General features: G+C 42.8%; 2 protein-coding genes across 2 annotated transcripts in view; both read right to left on the bottom strand.

Moving 5' to 3' along the window:
* The window catches only part of LOC118452691 (rab GTPase-activating protein 1-like), a 15,024-nt gene extending 12,013 nt beyond the window's left edge, over positions 1-3,011 (bottom strand). Inside the window, exon 1 of the mRNA XM_035898068.1 lies at positions 2,723-3,011. Coding sequence (XP_035753961.1) covers positions 2,723-2,761 — 39 coding nt within the window. The 5' untranslated portion in view covers positions 2,762-3,011. The remainder of the gene's footprint in view (positions 1-2,722) is intronic.
* Positions 3,012-4,304: 1,293 nt separating this feature from the next.
* RABGAP1L (RAB GTPase activating protein 1 like) overlaps positions 4,305-20,048 on the bottom strand; it is a 224,685-nt gene continuing 208,941 nt past the window's right edge. The window contains exons 20-21 of the mRNA XM_035898056.1: positions 7,129-7,221; positions 4,305-6,848 (exon numbers count right to left, since the gene is read on the bottom strand). Of these exons, the coding sequence (XP_035753949.1) occupies positions 6,834-6,848; positions 7,129-7,221 (108 nt within the window). The 3' untranslated portion in view covers positions 4,305-6,833. The remainder of the gene's footprint in view (positions 6,849-7,128; positions 7,222-20,048) is intronic.

Below are 20,048 nucleotides of genomic sequence, written 5' to 3'. Positions count from 1 at the left end.
CCCCGTTGCAGATTCTTCAGTGGGTTTTTGGTTCTAGGTTTTAAAGAGGATATACTCCAGCTTCCATCACACACTGGATGGAAAGAAGAAGGCAAATTTGAAAGTAGGAGGCAAGCCCAGGAAGACTGAAAGGCTGAACTCCACCCTCTGCTCCCTTCTGGCCAGCACCAAGGAGCAACTCCTGACAAGATTAGTGGCGATGATGCATCCTCTCTGTGCTGCTGCTCAAGCGGGGCGTAACGAGTCACAAACCTTGTTAAGCAACTCAGTGTCACAGCTTCTGATGAGCAAACACCCCAACCCCAGATCTTTGGGCATGAACAGTTCAATGGTGGAATGAAAACAATGATTAAAATGCACTTTTCTGGATGTGAGCAAACTGAAGTCTTCGTAAACTCACTGGAAGGGGGCTCTTGGTTGCAGAGGAGCTCTGAAGGAAAACCCTGTGAACCTCCATCTAGAAATGCAAAAGGCTTTTACAGCAAGCTATCCAGGAAAACCTCTCATGGGAAGCAACACAGAGGCTCCCAGAGGTGGTTTGCGTTTTCTGTTTGTTGATTCTGAAGCATTCCCAAAAGTGCCCCAGCACATTTTTTTTAGAAAACCACAAACAAACAACGACCCACATCAAGAATTACCTTACGTTTTCCCTCATGATGGTTACCATTCAGTTACCATGACTCTGAATTACAATGACCAGTGTATTAATTTTTGCTTCCACTTCAAACACGCAAAAGGCTATTATGTCCAAATTACACATTTATTCAGCGAGACAACTTCTCCGTTGCACAACAAGGACCACAGAGGAAAAGGCGCTTCTACCCTCAGAACAGAACTGTGTGCACAAGCAGGGTCTGCTTGCAAATCTCCAGCCCTTCTTTGTAGGGTTATGTCCTCTTTATTGTAAATCAAGAAGTCCTAAGCCCAACTCTGGCAATTTTTCATCACGTAAATCAAAACCCTGTTACATGAGATGTTCTCAAACACAGAAAAAAAACCCTAATATATAGAAAAATATCAATCTGAACTATATTGCTATTTTTTCTGCACACGCAACTCACTTTTCCTCCTGGCTTCTATAGGCAATTTGTAATTTATGTTAACCAAAAGTCATGAAATTCGGTGACAAACAGCAATTCAGAATGTATTTACTTCTTAAAAGCCTATCTGACAAAAATGTGAGTGATAATTTGTTATAAGCAATGGAAAGTAAAGTGAAAAGGTGTCCATAAAAAAATACACTTTTACTAAATAATACCTCTAAATACAGAAGGAAAGAAACACCAAAAATAATGGCACTCTTTAATACTGTTCTTTGGTAAGTCAAATCACAGTCAACATGTAAAATACGAGCTGGGCGGGAACTCCTGTGGCATGTAACACAGCTTACTGTAGCACATGAATGTAACCTGTCAAGAAAACGCGACTGGTTAATGGCAGGCCAGACGTTGCAAGAACAGCCCTTTTCTGGAGCCTACAGAGAGTTTGGGGTTGGTGGGATGAGAGGAGCACCCTGCCCAGACGTACTGTAAGCATCTCTTCCCCGGCGTCTCCATAATAATAATAATAATAATAATAATAATATTAAAAGGCTCCAATGCGTCTTCATTTCTGTATTTTGTTCAGACCATCTTGGAAATGCGGGTTTTTATAGACACAGCTCTGCCACTGAGCAGCTGTCAGAAAGTGACTTGATTTCACCTAAAAATGGGGACTAGATCAGGGTAGTATTGCTGCCAGGTGCTGCAGCACCAATACTTTCTCATAGGGATGTTGCTTAGAGATAGAAATCAGCCAATTCTTAAGACTTCCACAGAATAACCAGAAAGAAGTTTGCTTTAACATTTTTGCTATGCTTTTGCCAAAAGCTTCAGTGTCCGCAAAGCAAGCCGCACAATGTGAAGTTCGAAGTTCCTGCTTTGCATTCACAGACAAGTGGGTAAGCAAGCTACGTGGTTGGAAATGCGCTATCCTCCTCTTAAACTAGAATTTACATGGCACGTTTTTAGTAACTTAAAGATCTCTTACCTTGGGCATCCAGTCAATAGCTAAGAGATGTTTTTATGTCGTTCACCATACTTTTAATTTCCAGCTGAAAGTCTCTTCTAGGGCCACCTTTACTCTTCCTCCACACAGGGCAATATGCACGATTAGATGGGTTGTCTTTTCCAGCTCCTCCCCCCAGATCTAGCAGGGAGAAACTGCCTCCTTCCTCAAGGGGAAACTCTTAATCTGCTTAAGTCTAAATAAAACCTAACATTACACAGTAAAGACAAAAATAGCAAATAGTGCTTCTCATACGTAGCAAACTATTTTCAATGGCTCTGAAATATTCACAGGGTTTTAGAAAATACCATTCGCAATGGCATAAAGTTCAACAGATGGAGCTGGTTTTTTACAGCAGGACTCGCATCACAGACAGCGTTTTGTAACCTGGCATAAGCCAACTCGTCAGACCTGCTAGCTGTCCTGGGTGTAAACAGACAGCTTCCTGTCTTTTCTCTGCACACCACTAACAGTTTACTGACTACGACAACGATTTCCTTCTCTTCGGCATTGCTCAGTTTCTACAATCAGTAAAATAAGAGATTCCTCTTTCCCAAATTCCTCCTTCCGGTTACAAAAGGCAGCTGGTGAACTCTGGTTAGCTTTTAAAAGGAGGATACTGCATTTCCAAAAGGGACAAACACCGCTGATACATAACAAACACAAATAAACTTACCTCCTGTAAAGTCACAGACCAAATACTGCTTTCAACCATTGGTGTAAAGACAGTGAAAACAGGATATAAAATAATTTTTAATACCAACAAAAACAGCCAAAAAAAAAAAAAAACAAACCCCTTTGCAGCTTCTTCAGTGGGTTTTTGGTTCTAGGTTTTAAAGAGGATATACTCCAGCTTCCATCACACACTGGATGGAAAGAAGAAGGCAAATTTGAAAGTAGGAGGCAAGCCCAGGAAGACTGAAAGGCTGAACTCCACCCTCTGCTCCCTTCTGGCCAGCACCAAGGAGCAACTCCTGACAAGATTAGTGGCGATGATGCATCCTCTCTGTGCTGCTGCTCAAGCGGGGCGTAACGAGTCACAAACCTTGTTAAGCAACTCAGTGTCACAGCTTCTGATGAGCAAACACCCCAAGCCCAGATCTTTGGGCATGAACAGTTCAATGGTGGAATGAAAACAATGATTAAAATGCACTTTTCTGGATGTGAGCAAACTGAAGTCTTCGTAAACTCACTGGAAGGGGGCTCTTGGTTGCAGAGGAGCTCTGAAGGAAAACCCTGTGAACCTCCATCTAGAAATGCAAAAGGCTTTTACAGCAAGCTATCCAGGAAAACCTCTCATGGGAAGCAACACAGAGGCTCCCAGAGGTGGTTTGCGTTTTCTGTTTGTTGATTCTGAAGCATTCCCAAAAGTGCCCCAGCACATTTTTTTTAGAAAACCACAAACAAACAACGACCCACATCAAGAATTACCTTACGTTTTCCCTCATGATGGTTACCATTCAGTTACCATGACTCTGAATTACAATGACCAGTGTATTAATTTTTGCTTCCACTTCAAACACGCAAAAGGCTATTATGTCCAAATTACACATTTATTCAGCGAGACAACTTCTCCGTTGCACAACAAGGACCACAGAGGAAAAGGCGCTTCTACCCTCAGAACAGAACTGTGTGCACAAGCAGGGTCTGCTTGCAAATCTCCAGCCCTTCTTTGTAGGGTTATGTCCTCTTTATTGTAAATCAAGAAGTCCCAAGCCCAACTCTGGCAATTTTTCATCACGTAAATCAAAACCCTGTTACATGAGATGTTCTCAAACACAGAAAAAAAACCCTAATATATAGAAAAATATCAATCTGAACTATATTGCTATTTTTTCTGCACACGCAACTCACTTTTCCTCCTGGCTTCTATAGGCAATTTGTAATTTATGTTAACCAAAAGTCATGAAATTCGGTGACAAACAGCAATTCAGAATGTATTTACTTCTTAAAAGCCTATCTGACAAAAATGTGAGTGATAATTTGTTATAAGCAATGGAAAGTAAAGTGAAAAGGTGTCCATAAAAAAATACACTTTTACTAAATAATACCTCTAAATACAGAAGGAAAGAAACACCAAAAATAATGGCACTCTTTAATACTGTTCTTTGGTAAGTCAAATCACAGTCAACATGTAAAATACGAGCTGGGCGGGAACTCCTGTGGCATGTAACACAGCTTACTGTAGCACATGAATGTAACCTGTCAAGAAAACGCGACTGGTTAATGGCAGGCCGGATGTTGCAAGAACAGCCCTTTTCTGGAGCCTACGGAGAGTTTGGGGTTGGTGGGATCAGAGGAGCACCCTGCCCAGACATACTGTAAGCATCTCTTCCCCGGCGTCTCTGAGGAGGCTGCTCAGCCCCACCGTTCCCATGCTCGGGAACACTGCCTGGACCCGAGCGCTGGGGAGGAGAGGAAGAAGCATGCCACGCTCTCGCACTGCTCTGGTTCAGTCCTGGTCTCCCCCTGGGGCCTGGCTGAACGTCAGGCCCACCCGCGAGAGCTGTGCTGGCTCCCACAAGTTCCCTCCCCACCTCACAGCACAGCAGGGATGGGCCAGGAGGAGGAGAGCACCCTGCAGCAGGGGCCCCACTGCCAGGGCAGCGGCTGCTCCCACCCCAGCGCAGCGCACAGCCCATCTCCTGCTGTTCCCACTGGGGGCCAGGTCACAGGTCTTGCTCAAGACATCCTTCATCACTGCAACTCGGAAGTGCCACTGTGTCTGTGGTCCTGATGAACCTCTATTGGCAATAAAAACCGTAACATGCTGCAAACAACAGAAACTCCAACAACTATAACTAAAAGCTACCAACAGACTGAAAGCTTGTTTCCTTCTTGACCTACAAGAGGAATATTCTGCAGGGATCTCCACTCTAGCGATCCCGTCCAAGCAACATCCCCTTCCCGGGCAGTAAACCAAAACCTCATTTTTTGCTCTGGGAAGAGAAACTGTAAAAACTACAACAGTGTAGGCCTTTAGGGCATGGCCCACATGGAGCGCGCAAAAGGCCAGAGGAAGCTGACAGCAACGCCGCACTCAGAGGCAATACTGGCTTTGCAACAGCGTAGACTCAGTCCTTTCCCAAACCAAGCCCGACTGGGCAAAGTCTAGCACTGATGCTGCCAAAATGAAATGCATTTCTAAACACACGGGCTGCAGAACGATCATTTAAGGGACAAGCAAGGCTGGCTCTCCACTTTCTGCCTGCGAGGGAGCCACACAGTTTGCGTTTCTTGCTTCCCTTTGGAAACGCTCTTGAAATGTCGATTCCTACCAACCTCAGCTTGACGCAACACGCAAGACAAGGAACAGACAGCACTTACAAGCATTTCTCCATGACACCCATCAGCTGAAGAATGCGTCCGAACTTTGAACTTAATGTGCAACTAACTGGTTACAGGGACTCTCTCTCTAATCACAGCGTTGCTAAGAAGATCAGACCCAATCTGGCTTAATAAAAAGATCACACAGTGAGTTGCAGAAGTGCAAGCCAAAACCCCAGGCTGCGATCTTGTCTGTGACAGTGACTCACATAAACTGTGGCCAGAGTCACTTTCTATATACTCACTTGCAGCTTGGGGATAATGTTCTTCACCACCCATCACTCAAGATTAACTAGTTAATATGCTTCCACAGAGCTTTAAAGAAGTCTTGTTTGTTTTCTAGGTATTATTTTAATTCCACAGTACTATAAGCGAACCACTGGAAAAACACTTAGTCAGCAGCAAGTTGTGTTTTTTTCTAAATAGGTCATACTCACTATTGGCTCTTGGCTGCTACGGCAGTCCCAGTTCTCACAAACAAGAAAATCAACACCCTTTGACATCAAAAGAACTACACTCAAAACATATTTTTTCACAGGTAAATACTTAAAAAAACCCAAAAGTCAGTTTTACTTTGTCTGTACCTGTAACTCTATCTCATCACATTCATAAATTATGGCATAGTCTTTCACTACAGGTTTTCACACCGTGGTTTTCTGACCATGGTGTGCTTCCCTTACGTTCACAGACCACGTAAACCTGTTGCACCCTGTATGATTATTCACTACTCCACACTCCTGGTAGACTCTGTACCAACTTCAACATCACATAACATATTAAGGCACAATGAAGAACAGCAGGAAAACAGTACAGGTAAATATATATATATATATGTACGCAATGCCAGTCCCCAGCTCACTTGGGCAATGGGCAGTAAAGTGCTTCGTCTCTGGCAGCTTCACCTAAAGAAAACTGAATTTTTCAGAACAGCGTAAGCAATAAATGGATCCTGAACACTAAGTGAAGTATATGCCTAGAGGCAGAGCCTCCATCACACAAAAATCTATGGCAACAGAATGTAGCAGTGACAATAAAAGCAAATACATTGGAAAGATAAGCAATGCTCATCCAAAATTAAAGAACTATTTTTTTTGGTGAACTATCAAGCTATCGTATTAATAACTGAACCTTTATTTCTCTGCTGCTTTAAAGCAGGGTATTTATCACTAGCAATTCTATTGCAGTAGTACCTTGGGAGCCTAGGAGAGCTCTGGGTCCCACCATACTAGGCATTATATTAACAAAAAATTACTAACGCTTGATATAAACAGAGATGAATAACAAGGATCATATCAGTCAAGGAAGAGTTCATCTTCCAAAAGTCTCTGTGGATGCCACTGCACACAGCTCGTGCTAGAACAATGTGTACTTTCTCCTTTTTGTGTCTGTAGCTGAGAATCACCCTTTGTTTCTGCGTCTCATGAAGATCTCCCGTAAAAGTGCAACAGCAGGAGAGTTACCTACAAACATATAAACTGAAAGAAGAAAAATATTATATGTGGCTACTTGCAGATGTCTTGAGAGTTACAAATTGTGATTGAAATATTCCTGGAAAAAACACTAAGTCCAAGCGTTCAAAGTGCTTGCTCAAGAAAGGGGATGAGTTTCACCTGCCGCTTAACTTCCCTAAGATCTGCATTGGCATCTCCCAGAGAGGTGAACGCCATACACGCACCTCTGCTTAACCACTGGAACCAGGTCACTCCCCACGGGTTTTAGCCAATGAAACAGGCTCCCATATAGCATCTCCCGTACCTTGTATCTGTCCATAGGATCTTCCTGCTGCAGCTGACTCTCGCGCATTGTTTGGTACTCTCTCTCATATTTCTTCAGCTTTTTTGTTGGCACCTGTGGAACACATTTGGAAAACATGCATTTAAAGATTAGAGGAACACCGGAAAGGCTGTCTGAAAGCTCTCCTTGCAAACAGGAAGCCAAGGAAGTGCTGGAAAGCCGCTGCTGATTAAAGTCGCTCCCCACTGCCCCCCCTTCCCTACTCAGCAAGCCATGTCAAACACTTACCAATACAGTTCACATCAACAGAAATCTTTCTGTGCCTACTGTTGTTAATTATTCAAATATTTAAAGGAAAACAAGATTGAAGGAGAGACATTTTAGTAAGAGTAGCAAGAAGAAAAAAAGTGTGAACGACAGGAGTGAGCGAACAGGGAAGAAGAAAATACACTTTCATAGGTATGATTCAACAAAACAACGCCATGGCAAGAAAACCGTTAAAAGTGAGATGAGAAGAAAGGAGCGTGCATGCAAAAGGACTGGACAATTCCCGGGGAGAGATCAAAGTAATGCTTTTTATTGCTGAAAGGGTGTTAACATCTAAATTATAGCTTGTGACCAATGCCCTCATGAAGTCTGGCATCAGACTACTCCTAGGCAAAGGCGGAGATGCTGCAGTGCCCGTTTCCAGCCGCAGCAGGGAAACAGTGAGGCGACTACACAGAAATCACAAGCAAATGCAGTAAACAACCACACAGAAAGGTCAAGTCCCAGACAGCTTGGTTTCTGGGAAACCAGAGCTTCAACTTAAAACAAGGTACACAAAGAACACCTGTGGTTTTTTAAACAAAGCATGGAGATCCTTTGCTTTACCTTAACCTTTTGATTGGGTGCACTTGTGCTATATGAGTGATCCCATCTCTCTCTGGAGGTCTTTAGTAGCATTACTCTGTCCCCACTGTACAACAAGAAGCAGCCAGCCCTGCTAAGTGTCAGGTCATCTGCCAGCAGCTGGAGAGGTTCCTAATGCCATGTACCATCATGACTCGTAAACATACGCTTTTCCTGGATCTGTTATGTATATATCTGTTCCTCTTGCCTATATCGATCGTGCCTAGCTGACTCCTGGTGTGAGGACGTGTCACTGTCACCTTGCCTTAGGGCAAAAAATTACTGCCAGTGAGCAGAGATAGGTGTTTACATGTAGTTTTGGTGTTGTTTTCCCTTTACTGCTTTCCAGCCCAATACCTCCTTCCCCTGCAGTACAGGAAGGGACCAAGCAAGTGCTCAGTGTGGCTGCAGAGGTCTCTCGGAGGTAGAAAATGTGAAACCCATGACCTGCAAAGCACAGTGCACAGGGAGCACTAATAAAGTAGCACCAATGCCTGTAATTACCAATGAAATCTTAAACCAATCTCCCTAAAGAAAGCAAAGAGAAAAGGATAAACATTAAAAATGAAGCACTTTGGACAACCATACAAGAGAATTTTGCTTCAATGACACTTAATAGCATGAAACACAACAAAATAAAAATTATTAAAGCAGATGTGTTTTTACACGTTTCAACTGAGCAACACTGGAGATGCAAACCCAGCCTGTTTTGTCTTAGCTGCAACTTAAAGCTGCTGAGGCTACTTGATATTCAAGAATAAGAAATCATTTCAAAATAGTATTCCAAATGAAGTGAACCAATCACACATCCAAAGCCTGATCTATTCTCTCTTTTGACAATTCTTACTGTCATCTTATGCAGAGAAGCAGGTCAAGGCTCCCAGGCTGGGGTGTTACAAGGACACCCTCCAAACCTAGTTCTCCTGTGCTGTTGTGGAGTTTTGTGCTCCAGTACGCTACCAGCACAAAATGAAGATAAATATGAGGGAGACATTGTGGCGCAGCATGGCAAAAAGGTGCACCATGGGTGTAACTGAGAAGGCGATCTGTTCAACCAAAGGTTGTCCTGATTTTTGATGCTTTTCACCAAGACTGGATAAAGCTGGTGAAGTATGCATAAGAAGTCAGTCTCACTGCACAGAGAGGGAGACAAACCTCCCATCCACGCAGCCACATGAATACCTCCCCCACCACCACGTCCCCCGTGCACAGGGGAGCTCCCTACCTTTACGTGAGAGGTGCCGTATGCAGCCCAGCCTGGCACCGGGTGTCAGGGGCTGCCTCCACTGACCACCACTGTGACCCTCCAACAGCTTCACCTTTACAGCTGCCCAGAGCAGCATCCCCCCTTTCGCTTTAGCCATGAGGATTTGCTTAAATGCCTTGTGAATGAAAATCGTAGTTCTCTCTATAATGCAGAAGCAGCAGGCAAAATACAGCATAAAGGTAATGATCTGAGTAAGTAACTCTCACGAAGAGAGCAAATGGGATACAAAGCACCTCTATCACCCAAATGCCTATGCTGGGAACAGTGCCACAGCTGTCCCTCACCAGGCTGAGCCGGTGCATGAAGAGATGACTGCTGCTTCTCGGTAACACCACCTCACACACAGCAGCCAGCAGCATGCAGCTCTTCTTGCTCATTTTTTAAATGTTAATTTTTTTAAGCTGGCTGAGAGCAGCCTTATTTCTTTGGTTCCCAGTTGTATTGAGATAAGGCAGAATTTACCTTGCACAGAGTTTATTTGGCACTTAATCATCTGCCTTGACAGCACCAGAAACTCATCTGAACATGTTACATCAAAAACTGTATGATGAGCAGGGAAGAACAAGAGCCAGCTTCGTTTAACTCTGCTCTCCCCTGTCTTCAGAGTCTCTATTTCCACTCACTGACAATTCACAACCATTTCTCAATGCATGGTAACTCTTCCCACCAACCGTTCTTACCTATGTGTTCTCCTTTACGTTATTAAGTTCTAGTTCACAGCTGTGAGTAGGACCACATGGGAGTCCTGTGTGGCTTTACGAGGGATAAGGTACCTTTTTCACCACTACAGCAGCTATCCATGGCTGCAGCCTGGGATGAAGTCCCATGTCCATGTGCCTGGCACCCTCTCCAGCAAGGAAACAGCATGGCAACACTTGCTTAGCAATGTTAATAGTACATAATACATGAAACAGGGATCAAATCCTGAAAGGCAGAATAAGCATCACATTGTGACACAGAAAATGGCTTCCCTGCTTATTGAAAGAACATCCTGACTTACGCATGTAAGTATCCATTTCTTAATTGGAAAGTAGTACTTAAATACAGCAGAAGTCTATTTTAAGGGTTTGGGGGTGGGTGGGAGTGTGGGGGAAATTCCTATTAGAAAACCAGTCCATACTAATCCACTTATCCCATAAAATACAAACTTGAGCAGGTATGCTTAATAACTTTGGCAGGGATGGTGCTTCACTGTTATTGTCTATTCGGCCACATTACTCAAAGGAGTTTGATAATTTATTACAGCACTTTCTTCTTCTGGGCATACACTAATACATGAAAAAAAAAATTTAAAAGTCCATTTCCATATTCCCCAATTTAATTCCCTGAAACAGTTTGTGAATTCAACAAGGGACTTCTCTGTAAGCCCTTTCATAAGTAAGTACAGAGTGCTAGCTATGCTTCAATCTTCATGAACTGCTCCTGAACAAAGTGCGCTCATAAATTTTCTGTAAAAGCTTCTGCAATATTGATTTCTTCTTTCTTTAGCACCATGGGGTATATTGGCTAGAACTGATGGTTATCAAATTTAGGAGACTATTGTGGTTTATAAACATCGCTCATCTGTTTATCTCAGTATCTTATCTCCTTGACTCATTTTATTTTATTGTGTTCAAGCATAAAATCATGTCACAACTAGTCATACGTACAGAGAAAGCCAGGCAGAGCATCTTAATAAAACATCCACACAGAAGAACTGAACAAGCAAAACCTTCTGAAAAAAACCCAGCAGACTACTGCATTGAACGCTCAAAGGACTCGCTGCAATGAGGTGATACGTGGCAGGCGAGAAACAAAAATACTTTGGTTTTAGCTGCCCCCCTGTTCAGACAGGGCTGGAAAGATCTGCTTCACCTTCTCTGGCAATCCTGTGCAACAGCAGCATGCCAAGCATTGGCCTCTGCTCAGCTCCAGGAGACCTTTCCCTCATTCTGCCATTTCTTCAGCTGTTTACAGAGAATTCAGTCTGACCTTGCTGGATTAATAAATCACAGATCTATGATTCCTTCCTCCAAAATGTTTTATTGCTCTAATGAAGCACAAGCACTCAGAGGAGGTAGTTATCATTATGTTCATTTGACAGCCAAGGAAATGGAAGCAGAGATGTAGTGATTTCCTGAACATATTGAAGACAGCCAGAGGCTGATCCAGACAGAAAAATCCTATTACCTGATTTCTAATTTCCAGCACCGCCACAATGCCAGACTGAGCGGAGTATCTGTTTCCCAGAGTCCTGCTTCTTTTCTCTATCTAGCACTGCATAAAGGCTCCAAAAATATATTGTCCCGTCACACTAACAATGTCGACAATATTCTGTGATCTCTGTACCCTTAATATTTTTCCTCTCTAGTTCTCACCTCAGTGTGGAAGGAGAAGAAAAAAAAAATAAAAAAGCCAATTAACAAAACGTGAAATGCTTTCCTTTCTCATTCTTTGAAGCAGGTGACTCAATTTTCTGTTTCACTGGTGATGGAATTACTTGGTATTTCAAGGTTGAGGTGGGGGACTTGCATCCTTCCAAAGACAGAGTTACACTGTGTGCTGATGGGAGACCCAGAGCTTGCTTTGGGTGAGCACCGATAACAACCACAGACACTGGCTGCAGCCCAGCTTCCCTTTTATCTGTCTATCACATACAACTCGGGCTGAGATCCCCATGATAAGCCTAGACTCTTCCTGCTGCTGCAAAGCAGGACCATTTCCAAGCACAGGTGATGCTTGGGAGCCCGGCTCAGAGGTGATGGGACCAGCCTGAGCTCACTCAGACCTGGCTCAGCCCTCGCATGCAGCCACGGCTACTGGCTGCGAGTGGCTCTCACAAACCGCTGCTGCGTGTGCCCCTCTTGAGAAGATCTGAGTTACACTTGTGCATACATAATTTTCTTCATATGACGATTTAAAACAATATTAAAAGCAAGTTAATTTCAAAATGACACTTGGTTCTCCAAAGCGTGTCATATGAAGACTGTAAGCTTTAAACAGAACCTCAGACAGCAGACTAGCGACAACAAATTTCAGATCATAGAATCATAGAATGTTTTGGGTTGGAAGGGACCCCTAGAGGTCATCGAGTCCAACCCCCCTGCAGTGAGCAGGGACACCGCTAACTAGATCAGGTTGCTCAGGGCCCCGTCCAACCTGGTCTTGAATGTTTCCAGGGATGGGGCCTCCACCACCTCTCTGGGCAACCCATTCCAGTGTTTCACTACCCTCATTGTAAAGAATTTCTTCCTTATATCCAGTCTAATCCTGCCCTGCTTCAGTTTAAAACCATTACCCCTTGTTCTGTCTCAGCTGTCCCTGCTAAAAAGATTTTCCCCATCTTTCCTATAGGCCCCTTTAGGTACTGAGAGGCCGCAATCAGGTCTCTCCGCAGCCTTCTCTTCTCCAGGCTGAACAAACCCAACTCCCTCAGCCTGGCCTCATAGGAGAGGTGCTCCAGCCCTCAGATCATTTTCGTAGCCCTCCTCTGGACCTGCTCTAACAGTTCCATGTCCTTCTTGTGCTGAGGGCTCCAGCGCTGGATGCAGGGCTCCAGCTGAGGTCTCACCAGAGCAGAGTAGAGGGGCAGAATCACCTCCCTCGACATGATCAAGTGCATCATCTTCATTCACACTCAAAGTTGTATTAATTTGTTCTAGTTAATACTTCACATTTAAAAGACAACCAAATTGGGTTCCAGGAAGGATAATATAGCTCTACTTAAACACTTTATTAGGCCAAATTAAGGCTTTAATGTAAAAAAAACATACGAAGAAGCTGACTCAGTGCTCCCCTGGCCTGTGCAGCCATTGCTGTGCATAACTGTGTCGTCCTCTTCTTAAAATGTGGTTGCCAAAAGGCATGAAGAAGTATCCTGCAATATCTGTCACTGGGAATAAGATTCAGAAGTAGATAAGCAATTTATTTTTCTTTTGGGAGGATGCAGCGATGGAAAAGAAAGAAAAAAACCCACAGTAACACGTTGACACAACAGGCTCTTCTCTTGGATTAGACTTTAAAGTGGGTGAGTGGGATGTCGTATTTGGATAATAGACAATATAATCTGAACAACTGTATCTCCAATGAGATATTAGCCACAAGCATGAAATCTGAGAGGAAAAAGGGCAAATCGTAATTTCTCAGAAAACTCTCATTTGAGCAGTGTAGTCTGCAGAGAAGAAAACCTGCAGCGTTCATTTGCAGAAAAAAATGTAGGGATTCAAATCAGCTGCTACCTAAAGAGAATTCACAAGCTGGAACACAGCTTGAAGAATTCCCATTTCTCCTTTTGTCACCGTGCAGTGAAGGGCTTGCTGTAAACAAGCTGTTTCACTGTGGGTTTGAAATCAAGTGGAACAGCCCTCATCAGTGTTTCACCTAGCTACAGCATCGCATTCAGGACCCAGACATCCCCCAACTCTAAACCACACCACAAATCTCGCTAAGCAGCATCTAACTCCTGGTTTTGGGGCAACTTGATCAGAAAGGTTTTGTGAAGCAGCCTCTCACGCATCATCTGATTCTAGCATTATCCTCATCGCAGCCTGGCTTTGGGCAAGCTTGCAGCACAAAACCTGCAGTGCTTGGGCTGATCAGCCGCCTCTCATTGCAGTGGCTGAAGGTGGGTCCATGCTGCTGTTATTCTGCTTGAGCTCGCGTGTTGCACGCAGTACAATAAAAGCCCTGAATGTCAGATGCTATTTTATCATCTCTGCCGACAGGAAGGAGATGTTCCCTGAAATTCCTTGGAAACGTACACTGTGTTGGAGAGATTGTCTGCTTAATGCGTGCCTGTCTGAATGCCTGCTGCAGAACAGCATCTCTCTCCACCTCGCTTTTGGAAAAAAGAAGAACTTAGAGAAATGCTCTTTTTATATCAGCAAAGCAGCTTGCTCCACACCAACAGACCCAAGTATCCCTTCCTTGCAGGGGGGAGAGTTTTCTTCCTTCACCAAGTCACCTCGTTGTCAGATCTGCAGGTGTAAGACCTCCTGAAGAGAGTCTTCAGGATAACACAAATCCAATTTGAAAGCTGGCTGGAGGCAAAGGAAACCAGCTTTGCTGTGAATTTTTTTTTTTTTTTAATTCTTCCACATCAGTTCATAATCAAAACATCTCAATTGCAACTGAGGTGCACACAGGAATTTATAAAAAGAGGGGAAAGGCAGGTTGCAGAACTTACAGCATACCTGCACAGTTTACTGTGATTCAAAATCGTAGTGGCCCCAGTTGGTGATGCTGGATGATTTCCAACATCATATCCTTTTGTCAGATTTTAATCTCTAGAATGTATTTCCATTCATCTAAACCTGCTGGACCTGGTGTAACACATTATTCTTCCATAGCCCTACTGTTTAACGATCTGCTTAGTTAGGCTCAGTTAGCAATACAGTTAACTAAGTGAAAAGAGTAAGCTGAGACCGAGAGATATTCAGTAAGTCTCACTGTACAGCAATCCAGTGGCAACACAGGAAAAGAGAACTAGAGATTCAGGTTCCCTGAACTGGACTTTTGCACTCACCACAGTGCTTGTGTTAGAGGGGCACAGACATTACAGGGGAATCTGCATTAAAAAAAAAAAGGCTCAAGGAAAGCATGTTCTGCCTTGGGGCAGAGACTCTTCAAAACACTCCTCTTCAGATCCCCACATTGGTTTTCAGTATTCAAAAATTCATTTTCACTTTGAGATGTGGAGGGCTTATTATCCACTTCAACTCTATTTGTTTTAGCAAAAAAAAGAGACACCCTGAGTGGCTTAAAAGCAGTGCTTGGAAATGGCTGATTATTTTATATACTTGCAGCTGATGTCTAGCAGCTCTCCCAGACAAAAAGTGCTTCCTCTGGTGTACAGATAAAGGCTCCAGCACTGAGATGAACAGCTACGGCCACTTTGCCAGCAAGCACCCATTTTGCATGTAAATTGGCTCTGGTCAACACTGTGGTTAAAGATACAAATATTTGAAACATTCAAAATGGAAAATATCTGTGTACAGGTAATTTTTATTATCTACAGAACTTAAAGGATTCCTGAACAAACAACAAGATCTCTGCTACAAAAGACTTGTATAGGCTAAGTGAAACCACCTATATATCCCAAGGCCACAGTTCAGGATCAGGTAACGGGGGGAACTGGCACTGACCAGCATCTGGGACAAGGCCCTGCTCTGGATAACACACTTACCATGAACAGCAGCAGGTTTTCCAGCACAGAATTTATTCATTGGTTTGTACCCCATAACATAACGGCTCCACGCATACAGCATTTGGTGCTAAAGGTTTTATATATATGCTCAGGGACACAGTTTAGTGGTGGGATGGCAGTGTTAGATTAACAGTTGGACTTGATGATCTTAAAGGTCTTTTCCAACCTAAACAATTCTATGATTCCATATGTATCCTTGATGACTGTGCAAAATCAGACCCTCAGCTCTCCCCCATTTAGAGGTACATCATTCATTTTGATTTAGATCTAACCCATGCCCACAACAATTTTAGAGCTCTGGTTGTGTTTCTTGGCACACAAGAAGAAGTCCCCAGTGATTTTCTTGCATCACTTAGCAAGGAAACAACCTCCCCTAGCTACGCTGTGTCAGGGATCTCTTTCCAACCCTGTTTATCCTGCAACTAACACAGACCTATTTCACAATCACACATACGGAAAATTGCCAATACAAGGCTAGCAACTGGTCGGTAACCAGGTTCAAAATATTGGTATTATCAAGGCTGCAAAGCCTGTCACGTCGACCATAATAGCCCAGAGAGTCAACAGCTTGCAGCTGATAAACCCCCAGCTGAGTACATCTTCTGAAACCTGCCGCAAGTCTGGTGAAACCAGCCGTCTGTCAGACTAGATTCTAACTCTGCTGAGTTATCAAGCCACGTCTCGTCTCCTGTCACACTCCGTGCCCAGCACAAGAGTGACATTAAAAACAATTCTACTTCCTGAGATGGAGGATGGGTGGTAGATCGCAGCTCTAAACCATATGCCCAGTTAAGCTATATTAATCAGTAAAGAGCCTCGCAGTATTCTTTGAACACACGTTCTATGTGTTAATATTATTTCAGATCGATTCCGTGTCACAGTATCAAGAAAACTGTAATGTTGTCACAGTTTAAATTTGCATCTTTAAAATCACTGTCAGGCTTCTCTGATGTCCTTGATGCTAAAACCAGCTTTCATTACTTTTATAAGTATTTCAAACCCACAAGTTACTAACAGTAACTTCTAGTTACTATTACTTCTTAGTGCATTACTCCGCTAGCAGGAAATACATACTTTTTCTATATTAAAGCTGAACCATTATATACTTACATTCAGTGCACCACAATCCCTTCTGTTACACCAAATACTCTTATCTATATCTCAGCAACTAACACAACTTTTACCACATCTTCTCAAAAGCCTTGCCCTTTTTCTGCTTGTCCAGCTCCATAAACACAATTGCCAAAACTCTAAAATAAAAAAATTCTTTAAAACTGCACATTAAAAGATTAGCATTTTGAAAATATAAGTGGGACAGTGCCCAACTTCCAAGGTATCAGAAGTGCTCACTGAAGCACTTTCCTGCAATAACTAATCCTTGCCCTGCTCTGTTATCTCTCTAATCCTTCATCTGCTGAGAAGGTTTCCTCAGTGCCTTTAATGAGGCTTCAGCTTTTGCCATATTTGCACCATTCAGCCTCTGTGGTACCTGCAAAACGCCCTGGCATGGAGCTGGCAGGTAAATGGAGGAAGGGCAGGGCAGGAGTTTAAAGGCTCCAGTCAGCCATTAATGTAGCGTAAGCAGCTGCTGGAGAGGATCCCTGGGGATGGGAACGCACAGAAGCACCGCATGTCAGCTCCAAGAGATATAAAAGCAGGCGTACCAGTTTGCAAACCTGTATATACAAGGCTGCTTTTTGGGTTTTTAAACCATCTGCTGCTTTATTGCCCCAGCTATGGTTCCACCACCTCTGTTAGTGCTACCGGCAGAGTTTGCCACTTCATCCATGTGGAGACCTGCACTCATTCATTATGTCTAGCTGAGACCCTGTCAGGCTGATCAGTTACCAATGGACTCGAGAGCTTCTACATTATCATCCAGCAGGGAAAGTCCCAAGAGCATCTTAAGCACCGACAGAAGCAAGAAGTCTGCATCAGGCAGGAGGGGCTGAAGGCAGAAGATGAAATGTGGCCATGCTGCCAACTTCAGCCGGAAAGCCAAGCTGCTGACACCACTGAAGAGGGCCCTACAAAAGAAGGGGCTCCTACAAAGGGAAAACACCCAGTTCTGCAGAAAAGGAGGCCGGTTTACATTAACAGCAACACCTGGCTCCCACTGTTTTCACCCACCAGTACCAACAGTCACGAAGAAACAGCAAGCCCAATTTTCTTTCTGAGCTCTCTGTCCTGCTCCTCTTGCCATGGAAAGGAGACCCGTGGCTTTGGGATGACAGAATTCAGTCTTGCCTGACCTGCTATGGAAGTTCAGCCTGCGTCTGGACAATCTCTGTGTGCTTGTTCTGCCCTACACACTTAGCTTCTGTGATCTCCAAGGTAAAGGACAAACAAATGCCATGCTATCTTAACTTGGGATTACTTTGGTGACTCTTAACCTTGTAGCAAAACGACAACGCTTTGTATATACAGTAAGTTTTGTCTTGGCAGAGCTAAGATGCTACTCTGAAATCAAACCATCTGGATATTTCTTAGCACAAGAGAGAAGCCTACAGCTTTAAAACATCAGCGACCAGCGTAACCAACACTCCAGTCAATGAAAGATTTTTTTTTTTGCAAGTTCATGTTGACACAGCTAGAAGGAAGCAGTAAAGAAAAAATGTGCATATTGAATGGTGCATGCGAGCACAAACTAAACAAGATAAACCCACTGAACTACATTTTCCAACCTTGGCAGTGAATCATAGAATCCTAGGTTAGAAGGGACCTTCTGGTCCAACCTTTCTAGGTAAGAGCACAGTCTAGACAAGATAGCCCAGCACCCTGAAATTCATCCAGTGAATTTATGACAAATTCTGCTGAGAACTGGGTCCAAAGAGAATGAAAATTGTTGTAGACAATGAAGACAGAATATTTTTAACTAACACATTCACCTACACAAACTTTCTAATCCATCTTCTAGTAACTAAGAAATTACTCTTCTATAAAGAGATTAACTGCCATTTCATCTTGTTTTAGCACTCCTTTCAAAGTCGATGAGCATACTGATCATGGACACCCTGACAGAACACTGATAAATACATGCATTTTGCATTTGCTATGATTACACTCAAAGCTTTTGGGTTTGTATATGGCTTTGCTAAGGTGTAATGTGTTACATATGACGGCAATCTGCAAGACAAGATAAGTGAGGTAAGAAAGCCGGAGGCTTAGAATTCAGGAGCTTCAAATCTTTCATTTGAGCCACTTTACTTTCTCATCTTAACAAGTTAACTACTGTATCCAACAGATTTGAAGTGGCTGTGTCAATCTTACCTGACCTACCTCACCTGTGGGGAGAGAAAAACGTTAAATGCTGCTTTATTCTAATTTAACCATTTCTGCATTTAAATGTTGAAATATGGCCTTACAAAGGAACTCATCACCTGCTCTTCTTTAGTTGCAAAGGGTCCTGCTGACATCTAATAGGCTCAAGGTCATTAAAACTAAAAACCTAATGAACCAATAACGTCTACAAACTTATTTCTAATTTCTTCCCCCAAACGGGCTTGTAATGATGACAGAAACAGGAGCAGAGTTTCTCAAGTACCCAGAAAAACTTGTGTCAATTTTCCTGGCATTCTTTTTAAGAGGAAAATAAGGAAGCTCCAAAATACTGAAATGTCCTGCTTTTGAATGTTTAATGACAAAGATTCTGTTTTTATTTATAAAATCTCTATTTGAGACATTGCCTAGATAATTCCCTCTTGATCCAATGACAATAAATGGGCAGCAAAAAGAAATGCTCTCAAACATGAAGAAAAGAGAAAATAAATGCAAAATTATATTAATTAGGGACAAATAAAATAATAACTAAAACTAAATGCAGCAGAAGAAAAAAGGTTAAAATCTGTCTTGAGTCTCATTAGGCTGTTCTTGATTTTAGAGCATACTGAAAACAAGAGGATTCCTAAGTGTAGTTCATATGCATTAATAATTAGAGTTCAAAAATAATTATGATTCAGATGAGTCAGAATTGTCCAGAAAACAGCTCTGCTCTGTTAGAAACCAGGCTGCAGGTCTTTTATGCAGAGCAGAAGTACTGACGGAACTAGCAGATGAGATCTCCAGGCCACCGATTCATTTTTAGGTCATTTTTAGTAAGTCCTTGAACACAGTAGAGATTCACTTACACTAGAAGAAAATTCTGTATTACCAATACTGAAGAACCACAAATCAAACCATCTGGATGACTTTGGTTGGTTAACTGAAATCCAGAAACCCACATGCACACTCTGCAGAGCTGATAAAGATCCAGCCGATAACTAGAGTAGAAATGTAACTGGTTCTACACCAACGTGATTTTATAACCTGTAGGTCCCATTTTATTCTTTATCTACAGATTTGATCAATAAAAGTAACTTTACAGTTTTAAGGGTCTTCTCTAGCACTGGATTCACTACCACATGATAGATTTAGTAAAAAAAAAAAAACCAAACCAAAAACCCCCCAAATCCCCAGAAGAGTATCCGATAGCCATAAAGCATGAATTAAAAAGCTTAGGAACTGGGTCAAAAAGCCACTGTCAAAGGCAATCATTATTCAATGACATTTTTCATTTTTGGTTAATGATATCCTAAAGGGTGTCTTCTGGGACTCATAAAA

Source organism: Egretta garzetta, unplaced genomic scaffold (genome assembly GCF_000687185.1).
Source record: "Egretta garzetta isolate BGI_Z169 unplaced genomic scaffold, ASM68718v1 scaffold187, whole genome shotgun sequence".
NCBI lineage: Eukaryota > Metazoa > Chordata > Aves > Pelecaniformes > Ardeidae > Egretta > Egretta garzetta.
Note: the sequence above shows the minus strand (reverse complement) of the source record. Positions and strands in the feature narration are given on the sequence as shown.